At 43.2% G+C, this 22,556-nt stretch overlaps 1 protein-coding gene across 1 annotated transcript in view; it reads left to right on the top strand.

Annotated features, from left to right (window-relative positions):
- The window catches only part of sdc2 (syndecan 2), a 25,024-nt gene extending 15,240 nt beyond the window's left edge, over positions 1–9,784 (top strand). The window contains exons 2-5 of the mRNA XM_019873669.1: positions 4,455–4,569; positions 4,704–4,876; positions 6,381–6,513; positions 7,990–9,784. Of these exons, the coding sequence (XP_019729228.1) occupies positions 4,455–4,569; positions 4,704–4,876; positions 6,381–6,513; positions 7,990–8,153 (585 nt within the window). The 3' untranslated portion in view covers positions 8,154–9,784. The remainder of the gene's footprint in view (positions 1–4,454; positions 4,570–4,703; positions 4,877–6,380; positions 6,514–7,989) is intronic.
- Positions 9,785–22,556: the final 12,772 nt, after the last annotated feature.

Below are 22,556 nucleotides of genomic sequence, written 5' to 3'. Positions count from 1 at the left end.
TGTGTGTGTGTGTGTGTGTGTATGTGTTTACATCTGAGATCAAATTTGCTACAGTGAAAAACCCCTTGTTGTGAAAAATGTCTTGCTGCAAACATGATTTCGTTGTAGAGGAGTTTCACTGTGCAACTCAACTGCTGTGGCTAGCGTGTTTGTTGTTTATGAGCAAGAGGGGCGTGTAACTATCGTTGAGTCGCCCTGCAGAGTTCCGTTAAGTGTGCCAAATTGGCTGTCTGGTGGATGGGGGGACTTTCAACTACAGAGGCAATGTGATCTAACACCAGGAGCAGGGAGAGTCGCGGGGAAAGGGTTTGTGAGTTTGTCTAACAATACTAAAGAGAAAATGTCAACTCAAGGTGGGGGATGTGCCGTATATTTCTGTTACGCTCTCCGTAGCTCTCTCACGCGCACTCAGTGCCGCAGGAGCTCCAGACCCGACGGGCTCAAAGCGAGTTTGATTTGTGCCGACTTCCGACAGGAACTCCCGCTCTCCTGGGCCCGGCAGCTCAAAGACCATCAATTAGTTCCTTATTACGATCCCCGGGAGAGCTATAAAAGTTTGAGTGGGTTCAAAGAGCGCAACGGCAGACATACTTAACCCATATTTGCACACGTTTGTGCCTCTGTATGTACTTTATTCAGCGTAACGTCACTCACCACGCACACACGCGCATCTGTAACTTCAAGTCAGCTTTTTGCCGGCATGTCAGCATATGTGACGGCGGCATTCGAAAATCATCCCAAGCCAGTGTTGCAGATTTTGAATGAATACAGGAGTAGGTTGGAAGTTTTTGTAAGGGCCAAACATGTTCCAAGGAGGCGCAGGGTTCGTGTAAGTTTCCAGTTTCTTAACTACGGTTCGTCACTTTGTGTTTCAAAACAGAGTGACAGATCTCTCTCCCTCTCGAGGTCTCGTCAGAGATTCTAAGTCATGAGGTAGACTCCAAGACAGAGTTGAAACATCAAGAGTGCGGCAGACGGCTGGAGGAGGATCCCTGTCTGCCAGCCCTTTCGCACTTGTCCCCCCCTCCGCCCCAATCCTCCCTCTGAAGTCCCAGTTTTGACGTGTACATGTATTCATCTCAGGCCTTTGAGAGCCAGATGAGGCTGTGTGAATTTTGACAATCACCATTCCCTTTGACCTGACCCGAGTTCATATTTGTGCCGTTGGTGAGAGCAGTTCATCAAAATTCCAGCCCTGCAGGCGCTTGATGATGACACTAAAGGACTTACAGTACGTCTCACCAAAGAGCCTCCAATCAGATTTCGATTCTTTGTTGTTACCTTTTTTCCATGAAAACTATCAAGAATCCAGTTGGGAGTTCAAGATCCAGGACTTTCATGCCCCAGACCTTGCACATTGGTTTATAAAAAATCATTTTGCTCAACAGTTGTCATGTTTTTTGGTACGTTGAGAACATATGTCTTGGGTAAGTGGTGCATTTCTATGGGCGTTTTTGTGAAGGAGAGAGCCTTGACTTCAAGGTTTGAAAATGTGCGCCTTTGTGCGCCCGCTCTACTGCACAATGAGCCTTTAGCCAAGAGCATGTTTGCCTCCTCCTTCCTTTTGCTTTTGAGCCCTCTTCTCTCTAAATGGCGGACATTTATAGCTTAAGGTGCGCTCCAAGAGCGACTCTTGACGGCGGACTGAAAGCGCTCTCTTCAATGTTGTGGATGATGGATTTATTTATATATATTTTTTTTTAGACTCACCCATAAACAGTCTTCAGTGACGACTTGACAAACGAAAAACTCTTCACTCTGTTGTATTCAAACTGAAAAAAAAAAATGTGAGTGAGTGAAATGAGTGTTCAATGGCTGTAAAAATAGAGCTGCCGTGGCGTAGCTCAGGCTTCTGGTGCCCGCTCGACATTAGCCGGACTGCTGGCTAATCCAGCGATAAAAGCGGAATGGAGTCACTACCTGCTAATGTCAACAGTCCGATAAAAAGAGCTCGGTTTATTGAAAATGTCTGCGCCTCAACATCACGTGATGGAGAAAGTTGTCTGTTTCCTCGTTTTATGACGTTTATTTTTCTCACAATCTTTTTTTTTTTTAATTTTAAACTTGTGTCAAAGGACTTCATGTGCTTTGCTGGTGATTCATTCGCATTGGTTTAAAAGGTTGCTTTTAGCTTCGGGTCTTCTTATTACGATAAAAGTACCTCTCACGCAGTGGTACTGCAAAATTAGCACTTCAAATCCGTCACGGACGATCTGGAATTTCTCCACCTGTACGTTTCAGACAAGACTAATTGAAGCGGGCTAATGTGACGTCTGTGTGAACTTTCCGCGCGGTGAGGTCAGCACCGGCATCCGTGTGTGATATCTACAGTTCTTACGGTGATAATTGCTTTCGACGCAACAGGATGGGAGAAGTGAGTGTCAGCTCTTAAACTTGACACCTTTGTTCCAGGCTCGTGGAAAATCACCGGCGTTCCTGCCTGTGCTATTGTTGTGATATTGAAACATTTTTTCTTCATTTCTTGCCTTTTGGTTTGTGTTTATTCCACCAGTGCTCAGTCAGCCTTTTAGTACCCCGTCAAGGCAGCGAATTACAATACGCTGTGTTGGCAAGTCGATAATAGCCGAGGAAGCCTTCCTCCCTTCGTCCACATCCGCCGTAATGTTCCTGGTTTCGTTATCGAAACGGGAGAAACCCTTCCACCGAAATTCCGCATGACCTGTTGTTCGGGAAAACAGCGTTCGCCGGCAAGCGCGGAAACGCTTTAAGCATTGGCAGTATCTTTTGGATTTGGAAGAATAGTGAATAACTAGTGGTGAAAAGAAAGAATTGATTGAAACATCTTGATGCTCTACTCAAGGAAGAATTGATTCAAACCTCTTCATGCTCCACTTAGTATTTTGTTCTTCTTATATATATATCATATATAAAAATAAAAATAACGGCAAGCATAAGCAGACTTGAATAACGACGCGGCGTCAAATTAAAACGCTTGCTTGCTCTCCCGCGCTCACGGATCAATGAACGACGGAAATACTTTCATTTGTTTCTCGTTGTGCGCGTGTGTGGCCCTCGATCTCATTAGCATCTTTTGTCGCCATGTGAACGGGCCCCCTTGCCTTGTTTTGCCCCATTGTGCTCATATTATTAGCGATGCATTTTGACCTGTGGAGCACACAGAACACTGAATGGCTTTGCGAGGTCGGCCGCATTGACGGGAGTAATGGGGGAGGGGTCGAAAGGAATAAAAGGCAAGTAAGGTTGAGATAAAGTTGCTTTGAACAAATTCTTTCTTTGATCAGGCGGCTGAGCAATGAAGAGCCTTTCTTTCGCAAGTCACTTGACTGAGTCATTGTTCTGTTTCAATATTCGCCTCCTCGTCTCTTTCACTTTTTAGCCCCTTCAGCGCTGTGGACCAACGTTTTTGTCATGGAGAGTCGCCAGCGCCTCTCTTTCATCGTGCTAGACAAAAACGCAATTTGCACAATTACTTAAAAGCACCACCGTTTAGACGCATGTGAATATTTGTCAACAAAAGCCGCCTTTTTTATGTCTGTTTTGAATAAACGCGAATGTGCAGTAGTCCAGGATTTTCATCTTGGTAATTATTTTTGAAAAGCTGACAGTGTCGTCAAATTTTTACATTTTTTATTTTTTGCCCATCTGCACATTATGTCCGCCCAAACATAGCTTTAGTGTGGTCTAATTTCTCATTACCCAATTCCTTGGCTTTCTCGCAGCATGTCTATTCTTTGCGGCCAACAAAAGAAAGCCCCCTCATTGGTGTTTCTGTCAAGCCAATTGACGGTTCCCTCGAATCTGACGTCTTTCAGCCTCAAGTTTATCAGGGCAACTTCCTTCGAGCTGACCTGGAATTGTAGTAAACGGATCCACACGGGGATGGCATTTTGTTATATGTGCTCTTTCTTTTTTTTTTCCTTCCATTCTGAGTAGGACTATTAGTATCAAGAAGCTCCAATACAGCCGACTGCAGATTAGTCAATCAGACCTGAATGGATGTTGCCATGGATGCCGTTATAACCATTCCAGTCACATACGCACAACACAACACATACATTGCACGCGTATTTAAAAAAAAAAAAAAAAAATCCAACATCTATCTGCTGCACATCATGCATACAAGACTTGATCATTTTTTTTCTGAAGAGCGCAGTTGTTCATTTTTTGTATTCAATTTCAACCCTTTCAGGGACAGCGGTTACGACAGCGGACAGTTTATCATGTTATCAGATTACAAGGTGCATGAAAGGGTTAATTGACTTCTTTTTTTTTTTCCAAACCAACGCACTATGTTGATTTGTAGCCTTTTCAAGACCATGCGGCCATTAAGCCGACAATACAAACACTCCCACCAATCGGTCCAGTTTTCAAGACAGTAGTGGCGGGAGGTGACCCGTTTTAATACGTTAGCAGTGCATTGGGGTGCTGTCGTGTCACAATTTTTGATAGCTTCCGATTTCTTTGTTTTGCAGATAGCAGAGGCAGCCAAGACTTCCTCGCAGGCTGACGACTTATACCTGGATGACACCGGCTCGGGAGGTTACTACCCCGAAGACGACGATGACTTTAACTCGGGGTCTGGCTCAGGTAAGAAATATACACTTAAGGTGTAAACATACAAACATTGTACAAGTACAAGTCGAAATAAAGTCATGCGAGTTAAGAGATAAACAGTTTGAGCGCAACAGCTTGATATCAATATTTATCTCACCCTCTCTCAGGTGCGGGTGAAGAGGTGGCCGAAGAAGTAGTGACCGTCAGTATGGTGTATATCGCACCCAAGGCAGTAGATCCCACCAAGGACTCCACCAAAGATTTCATCACGAAGGTGGAGGCGGCTACAGTCAGAGAAAAGGCCGGCGACGGCGCATCTAAAAAGCCATTCAGAACAGAGGTCAGTTGACGGGGGCCATTGCCTTTTGTATTTACAAGTCTCTAAATCAAGGAAATCCTTGGATGACACAATAGTGGGAACAGGTTGTTCGGTTGATTTGCTGCCAGGCTCCTGAAAACCAGACTCTGCTTTAAGGTGGTGCTTCAAATGAATAATTGACTGGAGGAGCTAACTTCACCAAAAGTTGCAGTCATGCGGAGTCTTGTGATTTCATGACATACATGTGAACCAAAAAGGTCAGCAGTGATTGATGAATGATTCTGCACGTGAAATGGAATCATATAAAGTACCAGAGATCATATACAAATGCAATCACAAAACAAAACGATTTTGTTGATGCCCCTCGGCGAGCAGCACAGTTCTCATGGTAACGTTACAACGTTCAAAAACCCGCACACATAAAGCAGCTTTTTAGAATTGAACTCATTCGGTGGCAGCTATTTTCAGACTCTTCTTTCCAAAATACATAAAGACATACCTGGGATTGAATGACTGGATTCATCCATCCATCCATTTTCCAATCCGCTTCATCCTCACGAGGGTCGCAGGGAGTGCTGGAGCCTATCCCAGCTGTCTTCGGGCAATAGGCGGGGGACACCCTGAACCGGTTGCCAGCCAATCGCAGGGCATGTCTGGATTCTTTAAAAATAAATAAATAATTAAATTAAATTTAAAAAAATGTTCTTGGCATTGAATGAGATTTATTAATCATTGCTGTCAATCACTGCATTTCAAAATTGAAATTACGATGGGTCAGGGGAGAACCTGTCACAACTTATATGTAGTTTGCTCATTATAAAAAACAAAACAAAACATTGAACTGATCTCAAATGTTAATCAAAATGATGTGCCAGGATTATATCGTCACGGCAACCTTTTTGGGCTAGCCTCTCTCTCTCTCTCTCGTATTGCATGCATACATACATACATATAATATTATAAAATACATATATATATTTTAAAAACGACACATTATCAGGTGACTCTCCTGAAAAAGCTTAACGTTGGCGCTAATGACCTAGGATAAGCGTACTCTGGCCATGCTACATCTCACTTGTGTGCCATGCTCTTAATACACTAGAGAGGATCCTACATCTGTTTGAGATTAGTTGCCAAGGCTTCACTAAAGCGTGGCCTACCTGCTGTCTCACTGACACAAAAATCACAGGATAACCCTAACTCCAACCTGAATCATCCCAGATGCAACCGTTCCTCACGCAGACGTCGCTAGGCTATGCTAATCAACGCAGGCAACTTGGATGCGTTCCAGTGAAATTTTTAGCCGGCCTACATGATGTAGGCCTGCTTCGCGTTGACAACCGAGTAAACTCTTGACTACCAGCAAGCAAATCGATGAAGTCCTCAGTGATTGTATCAGAGAATTTGTCCTCCTCCTTACGTCATTTCTCAGACTCACAAGCTAGCTACATTTGACCTAATTTACCCCCTGTACCTTTTGTCACTTCTCCTTTCCTTTTCTCTCACATATCCATTCTAAATCCAGGCCCCACCAGTGCCGGTTACAGAGGACATGCAGAGGAACCAGATGACCAGTACAACCAGCAACCCAGGCTCGCCTCAAGAGCCCATCGAGGTCCGCACCGAGAACCTCTTCCAAAGGACGGAGGTGCTGGCAGGTATGTTACACCTTAAAGAAATTGAAACGGTTTTCGAAGGTCTGCTCAAATGTGTGTCAGGTCTTCCATTGTCAAGAAAGTTAAAATATTGAGTTACAAAAATGGATTTGAGAAACAAACGTGACAACTCCATTGTGAACAAATAAGACAAACGAGGGTTGGGGGAAAAAAAAAAACTCATTCGAACTAGAAGCTCCCGAATGTTGGCGTTTCCCTTTTTTGACAAAGAATTCAGTCATTGCGCTTGTAGTTCATTTCTCCATTTCTTGTCATTTGTGGTATGTCGGGATATTATCGGCATGGAATCTCAATCGTCTTTTCCTTTAAGTCTCCCACCTGATCCACTTCTCAAAATAAACGCCTTTAATAAACTCTCTCCGTCTTCTTCCATGGGACCTTATAGAGTTCATACCGGTGTGGGCGTTTCAAGCGCCTTCTGCCTGGGTTTCGAGAACACGGATACCGTGCTCCATCTGATCCCATCTGTCTCCTCCCTTGCATGTCTGGAGTTAAAACATTTGATTGGCACCTCCCGTCCGCTTTGTTGTTATATCAACCCCTGTGCTGATCGGCTCAGCCGCCCGCTGACAGCTTGCCTCGCGTCTCGCTTCTTTTGATCGGCACATTTTTATCTAGTGTGTGCCGTTTTGGAAGGCTGATTGTTAACTGAGATTCCATCTTCAAAGATGAAATTATTCGTGGTCATCTGCGCTCTTGTCCATCTTTGCTTTTTGGTTCTCTTTACAACTAGCACTCGTGCATGACGTTTACAGAGAATAGACCATTATTTTATTCCAATTATATTCAAGCCCCACGTGTGTTACCATATTTTCCGCACCGTGAGGCGCTTCGGAGTACAAGGCGCACCTTCAATGAATGGCCTATTTTTAAAACTGTTTTCCTATATAGGGCGCATAGAATAGAAGCTACAATAGTGGCTGCGGTTGTGTTAGCATTCCACTAGATGGAGCGAGCTATGCTAAAGAGAATACAATACAATCCAGCTTGATTTACATAGAGCTTTCACAACGGCTGCAGCTGTAACAAAGGGCTTTACAGAACATTTCAAATACTACGTCCAAGAAATCAGAATATTGATCCATATATAAGGCGCATCCGGATTATAAGGCGCAGAAAATGAGAAAATTGAATGCTTTTAGGTGCGCCTTATAGTGCGGGAAATATGGTATTTCCCCCCCACAAGTTTCGCAACTGGCCACTGGTGAGGTTCTTTACCCAGAGGGCCGAGGGGCCGGTCAACTTATGGAAGCCAAAGGGAGCGGAGAGTACATTGAGGCCCCATGAGAGATCGTCAATTGAGTAGGACGATAAAAAGGCCCATTTGGGAGAGCTGACCGAAATGAGCTAATTGTGGTCGTTTCGTATCATTAGTAGGCAGTGCCGCGGTCAGCGCGGACGAGGTGAATTGGTGGACATTTTCTCATCGAAATAACCTCCTCTTTGTGTGCTTGTCAGCTGTTATTGCTGGCGGGGTGATTGGATTCCTGTTCGCCATCTTCCTCATCCTACTCCTGGTTTACCGCATGAGGAAGAAGGACGAGGGCAGCTATGACCTGGGTGAGAGGAAACCTTCCGGCGCAGCCTATCAGAAGGCCCCGACCAAGGAGTTTTATGCATAAAAGCCCCGCCCCACCAGTCATGGGATCAACAAATCACAAGAGGCTGCCCGAGCGGCAGCGCCCGGCAGCAGCGAACATGAGAAACAACAATACGTTACAATGTTGATTCATGGAAAAATAGCATAACGGAAAGCTTTTGCATAGCATATTGTTCTTAAGATCCCCCCCCCCCCCACCACCTTTTTTCTTTCCCAAACAAGCTTTCCTCATTTTATGGCAACTGTCAGTGTACTGTGTAAAAAAAAAAAAAAAAAAAGATTTTTAAAAAGATATCACAAACAGGATCTGTAAAGGTGAGAAAATCAACTGCATCTGTCTTCTGTCAAAGGAGCTTGTGTTTAGTCACTGACTACTTTTAACTGTAGCAGTATGTGTAAAGAAAAAAAAATCAAAAGTGGAAATAATTGAATATAATTATACTGTATCAATCCCGCTTTTATGGTTTTCCTTTTTTTTTTTTTTTAATTTTGTCTTAGCATGTCTGATGTTGATCTCTAAAGTTGTATGACATTAATTTATCTTTTCTCTGATGTTGAAAAATGCCTTTGTAGTTTTGATGAAGCGCTTTGGTCTTCATATTAACGCTGTTAATAGTCAATGTAAATCTCCTCCCTTCAGGTTGCAATGTTTAATTTCTTTTTTGCTCTCGCGCCCATTTTTTTTTTTTTGAAACAAAGGTGAGCATGACATCAAGTCTTGTTTATTTGTTTTATCCACCGCAGTTTGTGGTTTTTTTTTGGGGGGGGCAGCATTTTGTTTTCAAACCCAGGAATTGGTCAAAGATGGAGGAAGAGTTGTCAGTGTGCTAAAAAAAGAAGACGATAAAAAAAGGCTTGCCCTTCAGATTGCACACTATTGTTTTTTTTTTTTGGGGGGGGGGGGGGGGGGGCTGAAGTCTCATCTTCCCCCAATGTGTTAACGGACCGCGTCCTCGCCAAACTAGCGTCCTTCTACCCTTCCTCGGCCTCTTTCTCCCTCTGTTTACCATCCCGCCCACCTTCTTTTTTAGTCCGACTGGAGCATGGCCAGTTAAGCTGTCAATGGCCTGCCCCACTTCCTGCTTTGTGCCCATGTTGACGCTTCGGGCCCAAAGACCTGCTCAGTGAAAGGCCTCATTGGACGCGAACACCAGGCCACATGCGGAGCACATACCACTGAAACAAACAGCACAGATACAATAAGACACAGGTGGAAGGTTCGACACAAGTATGACAGTCACCATTTTTTGTTTTTCTCTTAAACCCAAAGACTCACAGTATTCCAACTTCCAAGCCTACTATCCCCCCCATGGCCACTTCTCTTCTTTTCCACTTTCCGTTTGTTTGTTCTTTCTTAATTAAAGAGGCCTAACCTTCCAATAGCTTGATAGTATATAGAAAGATATATAAATACAGTATATATAATGTATATTCACAAATGTTTTAAACCTTCAAAGTGCCTACCATTTGGATAAGATCATGCTCACAGTGAGCGTGAGGCGGGGGTCGAAACAGCTTGACTGGCATTCAGTGTGCATGGATGACTGTAATGGTAACATTTTTTTTTTTTTTTTTTTTAGTCTTACAAAAAGCTGACAGTATTGTACCTATAAGTTGAAACAACACTACTGAATAAACATTGTGGCCTAATAACTAATTGCTCTTGTGAACTTTGTTTTAGACTACCGACATGTGATTGGACATTTAAAAAAAAAAAAGAGAGGGTGGGTGAGGGCATCAGGTTTACTTTCTGTACACGGGGTGCACTTTGACATCGGCGTTACATTTTATTTTATTTTTTTACGTATTTTCACTCAATTAAATAAAAGTACTTTTTTGTCACCTATTGGCATTGTCTCAAAATATCCTTATGCCATATTACAGGGCAGAAATTGCTGTCATTTTTTTTTTTTTTTTTTTACTGTGCTTGTCACATTTTTTTCACCTATTTGCATGTTATTTACATTCACGCTGTTGCTATCGCCCTGGTTACCAATCCCACAGTGGAAACAACCGGTCATTGTTTACTACTGCATGCTAGCATGGCAAGGCCAACTGAAGAATATTGCTGGATGGAATTCTGCTACACAATAACGTCCATTTGATTGGTGTGTGGCAAACACAAACCTGAATAGAAGCAAAGCCATAAAAAGCTAACGGGCTGTGTGTGACCTTCTCGTGAAAGTAAAAGACTTGAATTTTCTGTTATACTGGATAGTGGGTGTCGGAGGAGTGAACCAATCAGCAAAGCAGAATAATTACGTTTCCCAACCTGGCTGCTGCGTTGAGAGCACAGGGGACATGTTTGTTTGCCCTGTCAAAGTGCAACCAGACTTCAAATGTTGTTTGTTGATGTTAATGTGACCGTCACAAGGTTATACAATAGTTCTGTCAGGAAGCGATGGTGTCAACCGAACGTACAAGTTTCAAATTTAGATTTTTTTTTAATTACCCTTTTATTTTCCATTTCCATCTTTTGTCCCAACCCTGCTTTGTTCTGTTCTCTTTGGAGCTGCAGTTAATTTAATAAGGCTGCCGATTATAAACTGGTAGTCAGCATCAAACCGTGCAGAAATGTCAAAGAAACGCCATCCAAGACAAACAGGCTGTCAGGCTTCATAAAATCCCATGGCTGGAGCCTTTAAGCCAGATTCCGACTCGGCCGGACATGCAGCGCCTCGCTGACCCGTGCAGGCGAGAGAAGCAGTCTAAAGTCCAGAAACAACTTCACATTTCCCTCGACCGATGTGCCAAGCCGATCCTTACACCACGTCATCATTCTTCAAGTTGCTTTACAACAATTCGCAAGAATTCCCCCCACCCCAAAAAATAACCACACCCTTTGACAACATCCAGAATCTTTTTTTTTTTCAGCCATGTTCTTAAAACTACTGTATGAGATGACCCAGTTTTCAGTCCAGCTGTTGTCTTATGTTGCTTAACGGCCGGTCAAGAAACGATTCAATCTGCGTTGCTTACAACTGGAATGCTTCCCAGAACATTCCACCCCAATTGCAAGTTCCTCCCCGATAGGGTCGACCGTACATACTTTTCAATGAGGATAACCCTTCAAACACAAGATGCATCCCTTCAGCTGGATGTCAAAACACTAAAGCAGTCATTTAGATTGGAGTAACTTAACCCTTTCGCGCACCCTCTAACCCAGGGGTCGGCAACCCAAAATGTTGCAAGCAAAAAAAGAACACAAAACAAATATGTCTGGAGCCGCAAAAAATTAAAAGCCTTATCAAGGGCGGCGCTAAAGAGCTCTTGAGCCGCGGGTTGCCGACCCCCGCTCTAACCTGATAACTTGATAAACTGTCCACTGTAGTAACCACTCGCTGTCCCTCAAAGGGTTAAAAAAGTTCACATGAAGCCGGTCTTAACATTTTGAGTCTTTCATGTAGCAACATGCATGTTTTGGGACTCTCAACTGCGAGGCAGCCGTGCTAACCACGATTTCACCGCGCTAATAAGAATACGTCAAGGTAATACTTGGTACTCGAGCTGTCTTTAAGTCCTCCCGTTTCTGTCTCCCGGGTCTGACTGTATAGTTGAGCATTCAGTCACTTCTCATGCATTCTTTATAGCTTTGCCACTCACTGTGGAAATGTGCCTCTGCGTGTACCAGCCACTTGACACTTAACAACCTTGAAGCAAAATTAAAAGCCCTGCTAGCAAAGATGACAAATGTTAGCGCTACGCTGCATGTGGCGGGATTAGCACAATTTTCAACGAGCAAATAAACCGCATAGCGCACACAACCACCAAATTAGAGGAATGAAACGGCGCTCTGTTTGCCACTTAATCACCGAGTTATGACTGATAATGCTCGCCAGTGTGCCAACTTGCCTCCCCTTGAAAATAGCCACTCACACTACTCCGCACAAGGTCTCTCGAGCTTATTGTTGTTGGATTTAAATGCAGGCAATTTGCTGAGGGCAACAAAAACGCTCTTTTTGATTAAGGTTGTGATAATGTTAAATTCTCTGTGAAAAAGATCAGAGGAATGGAATATGAAGACTTTCGTTGTGGAAAATGGAGGTGCACCTGCACCATCTAATTAGATGCGTTAAACAAGCGGCATCTAACATCCCGCTCTTTCGATGTTGATAATTCTCAATTTTCATTTTCGGTTGATTGTTGTTGATGCCCTTAGCTCAGTGGCTGAATCTCTGCCGCAGTGGAGGCCTGCTGTAGAAATGAACTCAATAAGCAGACGTGAGAAAAACACAGGCCAACAAAAAGGTCACAAAAAATGGCAAAATGAAAATATATTCGATGGGATCAGTCTCAAGCAGGAAGATGGAAACAGAAGCCACCCAACGCGGAAGACAGCTCAGATGTTTGTTAGCATAACTGTTGAATAACTTCTATCAAAGACCGATGATCACAAAAATATTGAGTTATTCTTTCAATCTCTCATTGGGACACGATAACAAATTTATGCACCCATTGAGTTTGAGCAACAACAAAAGCCATGCAATCCTATTAAAGGGTTATCACTCATCGGAGGTGTTTGATCTGTCACCCTTTTGTGCTCCATCTCTTCCTCACACTGCCCTTCTCTCACTTATTTTGTTCACAGGCTGTTTTCTTAATGGCTGAGTGGAGGCCGGTGATGAGCAGAGTGAGCGAGGCAGCTCGACAGACAGTGAAGAAAAGGGGGATGAGCAGCGAGAGGGGGATGGGGTGGGATGGGGGGGCGGCAGGGTGTTCCTCTCCAGGCAGCGCTTTAATGACGGGCCTTTGAAGTGAGTTGGGAGAGAACAGCACCAGTGTCGTCTTAAAAAAAAAAAAAAAAAGACCACCATCTCCCCCATATCACCATTTTGCTTCACTGTGGTACTTGGTTCTTCCCTTTTTGACTGTGGGTGACATATTTGTGAAACCTTCCGCTTCTTTCTCCACTTGGTTGCCCCTTCACCTCTGATCAGCAAACGGATCATGTCTCTGTCTAACTAACCGTGGTGGTCCATCCCAGCACCTTGAAGTTCAGGGCTGAATTTGTATTTATTTATTTATTTATTGTGCATGTGTGTTCTGAGTAGCTGCAGGTTGAGTCGCATGCATTCAGAAACACAGTAACATGCACACACTCTTTCGGAATGCTAAGGGCAATTCCGAAAGAGATGGTGATTCCCTCCCATCATGCCCTCCCGGCACTGATAGGGCTCTGTTATCTCAACAAGGTGTCGCCCTGGGCGATTTAACTACAGCCTACCCATCAAGTGGACCCTCCCACGCTCTTCCTCCCCATATTCCTGCAGGTCACCCTCATCTCTTGTACCCTCTTTTGTAATAGCACTCCATCCTCCCCTTCCCCATGCCAATCAATCTCAAAAGCAACTAGCCATTTTCAAATGCAATACTGTATATACCTAGACCAGTGGTTCTTAACCTGGGTTCGATTAAACCCTAGAGCAGGGGTCGGCAACCCAAAATGTTGAAAGAGCCATATTGGACCAAAATAAACAAAAAACAAATATGTCTGGAGCCGCAAAAAAAAAAAAGCCTTGTAATGAAGGCAACAAATGCTGTATGTATCTATGTTAGCGATATTAGCCTACTATCAACATGACTAAGTTGGCTGCAAATACACAAGCATTCATGATGAAATGTTTTTTTTCCCCTGCAGTTCATCCTATATATATATATTTTTTTTTATGTTGTCCCTTGAAGGTGAAATATAAAGCTGTTTTCTACCCAGCGATTTTTTTTTCCAGCTTGACCATGACCTTCGTGAGGATAAGCAGTACAGAAAATGCATGGGTGGATGGAAGGTTTTTGCTCTTCCTATTGCCATACTGACTTTGTTTTCATACTTTCTGCATGGAGTCATGAGCTGCTGCGTTTTATGCGGTCAAGGCTGACACGCCTGAATGCAGCTCTGGATGTCATGGAGTGGACGCGGGGCCAGCGATGGTCAGTTAGCTACTGGCCAGCGGAGTCTGTGTGATTGCAGGCACCATCTTATTTTTTTTTTTTTTTGGGTGCAGCTGCAGAGAGATTAATGAGTAGAAAGAAAACATCAACACAGTGCCACAGTCATGGTCACAACTCTCATTCTGCCTATTTAAACATGTCATACTACCAGGAGAGAGATATGGTGAATTTTTTATGCAGCTGACAGACGGTGTTGCGATGAGATGTTGTAATGTATTCACAAGTGTGTTATTCTTCAATTCATTCTTCACTGTAATAAAATCTATAATAGGAGTGGGGAAAGTATGGCCTGGCTGGCTTTTCTCTGTGTCATTATTATTTTGATAGCCGTTTAAAAATCATTTACTTCATCAAATAATTAGTTTAACAGGATACCGTGTAAGAAAATAAGCATGTCCATTTTACAAATCAGATGTGATCCTTCAGCACAAATGTGAGCCAACCCCCATCTGTTGTATATCTCAGCATTCAAATGGAATTTAATGCTGAGATTCACCCTCGCCGCCCCCCTGCTCGCCCGCCCTCAGCGTCATGACATCATTGTGATTTTTGTTCATCGATTAAAAACAAACACATCCGAGCACTCCCCTCTGTCTACCAATGTCTCACGGAGTCAGTCCTATACAGTATGTGCTGCCTCATGCCTGGAAAATAGCTTTGATTGTTAATCCATAAATGATGAACTGTGTCATATTTTTAGCTGTGAGCGAGAGAGCCTTTTTGAATGATGTATTTTATCAAGCGAGCCATTCAGTGTGTCCATATTCAAGTTGAGGGGGGAGGGGGGGAAACGTCTCCCCCGGAGAGATTTTAACTTGCTTTAAAATATTAATTCTTACTGCCATAGATGTAAATCCCCAAGGCGTTATAAGAAGAAGAGGCTTTTAAAAATGGGAGGTGAAAAAAGATAAAATATTCAGTATATAGTATTTATCCGGCGGCGTTTTGTAAGGACCGCATGAGTCGTACCGCAAGCCATGTTGGGGCTTGAATTTGAGAGGAAAAATCAAGTCTGTAGTTGACACCGGTTGAATTAACCGGTGGATTGAGTCGGTGTGTAAAAGAGCCAAATGTCGGAACAATTATGAATTCAAGAATTCAAATCGGCATTGTGCGTAGCAGTCATAATGCCGGTCGGCTCGCGACTTTGCTCCAACACTGTGACCACTTTTGCTGCGTGAAAACAAAAAGCCGGCTGCCTCATCATTGCTGTGGAAATAATTGAAGAACAGGCCCACTCCGAGATGAGTATACCTGTGGCTGAAGGAAATGGCAGGAATGAATTGAGATATTACACACACACACACACACACACACACACACACACACACAAACGATGAGCTGCAGCAGAACATGATGAAAATTCATCTAAAGAAGACAAATGAGTACAAAGTGTCATGCCATTAGTTTTTTTAACATGATTAAGTTCATGTAGTACCTCATAGTGTATCCATATACGGTACTGTGCTCTCGTTTTTTGTTTTTTTTTCCTTTTATGGTAATGCATTTGTGAGTTCTCCGGCTCTCTTATTACCTAAAGCTCGTGATAATGACCGAGTGCAAATCACATTTGTAGCATGGAAACGAGTGGGTAGTGGAATACGAAGGATCTTTTATACCTCTACCGTGCACATTTGAGTTGATTATTTGCTTTCATTATATTCCAGGATCCGACCGTCCTCGGTGGAGTTTGCATGTTCTCGATTATGTCCGCGCAAGTTATTTTGCGGACCCCCAAACTCCAGCTCACAGCCCCCAAGTTTTAAAACCACCACATACTTCAACTGCTCACTAAGCTGAAGTCTCGCTGTCGTGACAATGGTTTCAACGCTGACTTTTTCGACGTTTCGGACCGTCTGACTTTCAGCTTCGAGTGTATGATATGCCAGATATCCTTGGCAGAGTTCTGCCTTCCAAAGTGACGCTCCAGTCCATCTTGTGAACTTCATTGCGACAGACTGAGTTCATTTGTAAACGTTTAAGTCAACAAAGCGGCCGTCGTTAGCGCTAATTGAGAAAACGCTCCGTTTTTGTTCAAAATGGTAAAGTGTTTTTTTTTTGTTTTTTTTTGTGGGACCACATAACAACCCTAATGCTCTCCGTTTTTGTTCAAAATGGTAAAGTGTTTTTTTGTTTTTTTTGTGGGACCAAATAACAACCCTAATGACTGCTTAGGGACCAAATCCCCATCCTCACTACCCCACCATCTCCCCACCTCTCTCCACTATGTAAGTACATCCCTTAGGGACCAAATCCCCATCCTCACTACCCCACCAACTCCCCACCTCTCTCCACTATGTAAGTACATCCCTCTCAGGGAGCATTATGTTGTGTTTTTTTTTTTTTTTTTACAGAAGGCCCTTAGCACAAAAACATTCTTGTTAAAATCCTTGCAGGTTCATTGTAGCCACTTAGTCTAAAAAAATAAAAAACAGTGGTCCAATAATACCGGTTAAAATCCTTGCAGGTTCATTGTAGCCACTTAGTATAAAAAAAAAAAATAAAAAAAAAAGTGGTCCAATAATACCAACTTCGAATTTTACACATTACAAGAAATGACCTTGGATCCATTTAACTCAACAGAATGAGAGTTAGTACGAGTGACATGCCGTCTAATTCACATCTTGACATGCCAAACCCGTCAGATGGACGGATGAGCACGGCAAAGGTAAAATGTTCACTGGCTCAGATTTAGTCAAAAGCTGCGAAAAATAGGCCTTTTGTGTCTCGCAAAAAAAAAAAAGGAAAGGAAAAATCAAAACAAAAAAAACAAAACAAGCAAATCCTGGACTGATAACGAGTCCCACGTTTCAAACAAACATTCCACCTGCTTTGCTATCGTTGTGATAACTCTTTCATCGGACATCATTCCAAGATGGTTCATCACCAAGGGATGAATGCCAATTAACAGATTCCTTTTTTTTGCCGTTCCATATTTTCAATTTAGGTTCTATAACATCTCCCAGGTAACTTTCACCCAAATGTGTTGCACCGAGTGCTAAGACAATCCTTCTTTTTTTTGAGACACACAGACAAGAATGGCGCCATGTTCTATTGCCGAAGCGAGTAATATATTCAGGAAGGAAAAAAAAAAATCTCCTCTGTTTGTCTCCTTGGTGGGTCTGTTCCTTCATCATCACTTCAACCACTCCTCGTCTACACTGCACACCGACGCTCCATCAAAGCGCGCCGGTTTTGTATTACATCCAATCAACGTAGCAAAAGCGTGTGCTTTAAACTAGCTTGTGTGGAGTTGACGTCTTCGGTTTGACGTTACACTGGAGCGATTCAACTTTAAATTAGACTAAAGAATTTATTCACTACGAGGGCAACCGGTGGATCGACTGTTTGGGCACCCCTGATTTAGACAATCACTGTCAAATAAAACGATTTGCCCGTTTTAAGCACACATCAAAGCTACAGGTGGTGCAATAAAATAATCCGCAAGACAGATGCATCTAAATTAAAATAGACGGTTCAGCCAGTTGGCATACCGCACATTTGCTGATATTTTCTTTCTAATCACTTCAAGGTGGAGACTTCACGTTGGAGCATTCATTGACATTTGGCATTTAAAAAATAAAGAAATCACAAAAGTTGCTGCAGTGAAAGTCAGTCCTCCAGTAAGTGCATCACTGAAGAACCAAAGAAGTCCTTCAGGTTTTTAGAATGAAAAGACAAAGAAAAAGAAGGCCACGTGATGGCATGAAAATCGGTGGATTCAAACAAGGTTGTAAGATGTGTCTCAAATACATCAAAATACCTTGAATGCAATCTGAATCACTAATGCTCAGTAAAATATCAACATTTAAATTTCCCAATGCTGCGCACAACCTCTCATAATGCCCCCGCCTGCCGCCGATCTGCGGCACACTCGGTCGTACAACGGCAGCCGTGATTCAGGCAGGATGCATGAAGCTGAGGCCAACTGTGGTTAGCCAGCAGTGTATATGGCGTATCATTCTCTCGCCCCGATAAATGAAAACTAAATGAAAGTCTCCCGATGGTCTGAGTGTTGCGCAAGTGGGGCACCAAGCGAGGTCCGCCGATTACGTGGCAAACCCATATTCATTTCCACATGCCTTTAAGAGCAGAGTGACATGGCTAAGCCTGCCCGGTTCCTCCTCGCTGTTGGTACACCCAGTTTGCGCTTCTTCTCATTTTCGTGTGCTCCATAACCAGCTCCATAGCCAACATCGCCTTATACATTCTTGTGCTTATTTATTCATCGTAATTGTAAAGCCGTGTAATTTTTTTCTGACAATTTCAACAATTCATACCTCCGAAATTATATTTACTGTATTTTGCTATCTGCTGTTGTATGAATGCAAAAATGGCTGCCACCTTTTAGTATTTAATATCACAGACCCCTCTGGTGTATTGCAGCAACATCGAGTCACACCAGTAGCACCGAATGTCAACAGCTTGACGAACATGACTAACAAAGAATGTTAAGCAAGAGCTTTGAAAAAAAAAAAATCTCTCTTCAAAACCTAAATCCTCCGGCACACATAACAGTAAAGACATGGCATTATAAAGGTGAAAAATAGCACTTTCGAATAGTTTTGATGCAGCACACGCATATGCCTGCACATGCACACACACGTGCTTGTTCATGCATATTCTTGCACTCTAATAAAACACAGCGACAACACATTGCATGGCTTCTCCCAGGGCATTGGTTGCACATGGCCTGGCAGCTGAGAAGGTGAAAGCAGAATGACAGCTGGGGGAATGCGATTCAATTGTCAGCGTGTGTCTTCGGCGTCACTGCATACACGTTTATGTCATTTGGTTTACAGTAGCTGGAGCCTTTATAGAGGTCACAGGTTGATATCACAGGCCTGGTGTGAGCATTCAAAGAATCTAGCAACGCTCGCGGTGAGTGGGTAATAGTTTATTTGTTTCCATTTGAAAAGGAAGGAAGAGGAAGCCAGCAGCAAAGACGGATTTGGCCAGTGGGGGATGATAGGAAGCTGGACCGAAACTGATGCTTAACAGGTTATAGGAAATGGCGATATGTGTGTGCGTCTGTGCGTGTGTGTGTGTGTGTGTGTGTGTGTGTGTGTGTGTGTGTGTGTGTGTGTGTGTGTGTGTGTGTGTGTATGTCACGTGGAGGGTGTTATAGCAAGCAAGGCTAATTCTCTGCTGAGACCACAGTGTATCAATGCAACAACTATGCTTACCATGTCACAGGACCAAGGGAACCCATGACCCCTGCACAAAGTGCATCAGAATCTGAAAATCATTCTCCATGGCCTTCTGGCACTCCTCCCCTGCCGAGGTGTTTGCCTCACTGACCACCAAAGCCGCATTCCACTTGGCTTGGTCGTTCATTTTTCTATCAATGACAGCAATGTGTCCAGACCCTGAAGTAGCAAAGCAGTCGTTCAGCATGATAGCCCCTTCAATGAAATTTGGTTGGTGGTGCGCTGTGCCCTTCCTTCTATTGTTGTGACCGAAATGGAAACCATATCACATTTTATTCCTAATTATTGCAGAATGTGTAATTCCCAAGGGTTCGCATAAAGTCCTTTTTATTGCAAGTTTATGTGTCTATAAATTCTTTGAGTGTTTGAATCTGCAACCTGAATCCCAGGCGTTACTGCCAGGTTTACCGTATTGTATTGTGGGCAGCAGTGTGACAGAAACTGCTCATTAGCTCCTCTTACTAGCTTTGCCCCTGTCTTGTTCTGTGGTTATCTGTGCTCACAGAAACTGGACAAAATAATTTGCTTATTATAGTACAGTGGTCCACTTGACAGATATTTTTACACATTTGCCACAATGCTACTCCAAACAGGTCTACAGCACAATTAGGTTGCCGAGTGATGTGGCGTGGTTAAAAATATTTTTTAAATGATTAATCATTTGACATAATCATGCGTTTTACCTAAAATTAGGACTGCAATGCCCCATTACTGCCAATTTGCTCTATTTGTGTAAATGTTTGCACACATGTCCAAACAGAACATGACAAATGCTAGACTGAAAGCAAGAAAATGAATCAAATGAAAGACACGTGTTTGGATTTCTGGTTAGCGATGTGAAATAAATGTGATTTATTCGATGCTACCTTGCATACACAATACATATTTTTTAAATAGCAGTGTATGTTTGGGTCAAATCACTTCAGTCAAGGAGTACTTTTAAGTGGCTCCACCAACTCAAGGACAAGAAGGGTGAAGGTGAAGCGAGCGAAAAAGCAGTACAGATTGTCTGACTCCTCCGCTCTGTCCAAGTGTCGAGACTGACTGGTACCAAAACAATGACGGACATTCAGGATTCAGATAAACGCTCTCTTCTCCCACCAGCTTTTATCTGAACACACCCGCATGATGCATTTCTCTCTCATCACCAACACGTCACTATTAACATACTCCCTTATTCCTTGATAATCTTCTTTCTTACAACCAGAATCTCGGGCTGCCATCCTGATGGCTAGCATGTAGCGCCTCTTACAGACATTAGCTTTCTAGCTAGTATCCATGAAAAGTTGATGCCTACTTTAGCCGCTTTCGTACCTGTACAACCCAGCCTAGCCAGAACACAGCTGGCGTGTACAAGTGAAAACATCTGCTTTTGAGATGGCTCATTAAATTGTCAACGAAGTAGGAGCAATACAATTGCTGCATTAGCGCAAACGGTCCAACAAAAACCTTGCACATGTGGGTGTGTGAAACTCTCTTGTGAACAGTTGTTTTCACAAGATCCCATTATTATGCCGCCTCGCTGCAACCCTTAAACATTACCGCTTGTACAAATGAACTAAAACGTTTAATAAAGAATAGCATTACGCATTATGAAGTCGACTCCAAAGGTTTGTCACTCTGGGAGAACTGAAGCTCTTTCCGTTATCATCCCCATGTTTAGCCAGGTAGTTTAACAATTTTCCTTTCATACTTATCCGTTTGCGGTGCTTCGTTTATCAGCGTTTCGGGTGCTTTTTCATTGTAAATTGGTTGCCTGTAATGTCAGGATCTCAAGTTCTCGGTGAAAATAAAAACAAAGCTCTTCTCCCACGGCTATCGCTTGCTCTCTAGGTGTGAACAATGATCACCATCTGGTGATCATCATGTCGAGGTGTTGCCTGCATCCCATTGTAACCGGTGGCGTCCGACTGCGTTGTTTAAGAATATTGGCCTCAATCACAAAGCCTGAGGAAAACAGCAGAAAACAATGTCCTCCGAAGAGTGCAGACTTTGCAAAATAAACATTTTCAATCGGGCAGGGTCCATAAACAAGCAGTTGTTTTATTTTCAGATGGCGAGCATTATTTTATCTGTGCGACTGACAGGGGCGAAAAATCTTTGCAAGCTTTAAACCCTGCTGACACCACAGCGAAGACGCACACAAAGCTGCGGCTTGACTAGTGCCAGGGTGGCTGTCTCCACACTGACATATGAAATATGATCTTCAAACCGAGACGTAGTTGGGAGCCAGCAAGACGAGCGTGGCCAAGAAAGAAACGCTATGGAGAGTGAAAGCGACAAGGCTAAGGAGCAAGGCATCATAAGAAAAACGTGTCTTGCAAACAAAATAGGAGATGCGTAAAATCATTTCCTGTTCATCCAGACCGCAGTCGCCTTGGCTGCTCATTTAGTGTCTTTGTGGTTGAATTGTCTAGCATGTCATGTCTGGGCTCCTTTTGAGTTGATTGTATGTATTTATTTAAAGACCCGCGAGCGTGCACATACTCATAAAAACATGCCGAGCGGCGCACCCGCAGGTGGTGACGTAAACTACAGGTTTAAAATTCTAGGCAGCGTATTTTGGGCTTGAGCAAAAGGCCAGCAAGTGAAATTTAGGACACCGTTTAAGAAAGCAGAATGGTTAATAAGCAGTCAAACATCAACAAGGACATTTATAGTAAACGCTAACACGGATTACACTGCAGTGGAATTAATAAAAGCACCCCGACCCCCCCACACACACCCACATAGTTACCATAGGTGACTAATCCAAATGTTGTCATTTTACTCCAGTTGAAAGCAACTCTTCAGAGAAGTTGTTGTTGTTTTTTTTTTTCTTTTCCACCTGCTGCATCTGCTCACTGCCCAACATGACCCGAGTGCAAGTGGCAGAAAAATCCATTTCATCGTTTGAGCCGCACCTTCGCGCAAATTGAAATGATTCGTCATTGACCCCCGCTCCCGGACCACTCGGAAAAGTTTTACGGTAAACAGTTTTGATGCAAGCAACTTTGTGATTTAACTGAGTGCCATATTGACTGACCTAAGTGATTAAAAAAAACAATCAAACCACCTATCCCGCTGAACTCAAATATCTCAAATGGTACCATAATTAATGCACACTTCCATTTTTCTTTTTTTTTTTTTTTTTTTTTTTTTTTTTTTATCCTGCGAGACCCCTGGCTGCCAAGGAGCTGATGTCAGCCATGGCGTGGCAGCCGGCCAGGCCACTGTTTAAATCAGTCCGCTCACTTCCTGAAGTTGTCCTCTGGATGTGCCCGTGGGCA

The sequence above is a fragment of the Hippocampus comes genome, unplaced genomic scaffold (assembly GCF_001891065.2).
Source record: "Hippocampus comes isolate QL1 unplaced genomic scaffold, H_comes_QL1_v1.1 scaffold585, whole genome shotgun sequence".
NCBI lineage: Eukaryota > Metazoa > Chordata > Actinopteri > Syngnathiformes > Syngnathidae > Hippocampus > Hippocampus comes.
Note: the sequence above shows the minus strand (reverse complement) of the source record. Positions and strands in the feature narration are given on the sequence as shown.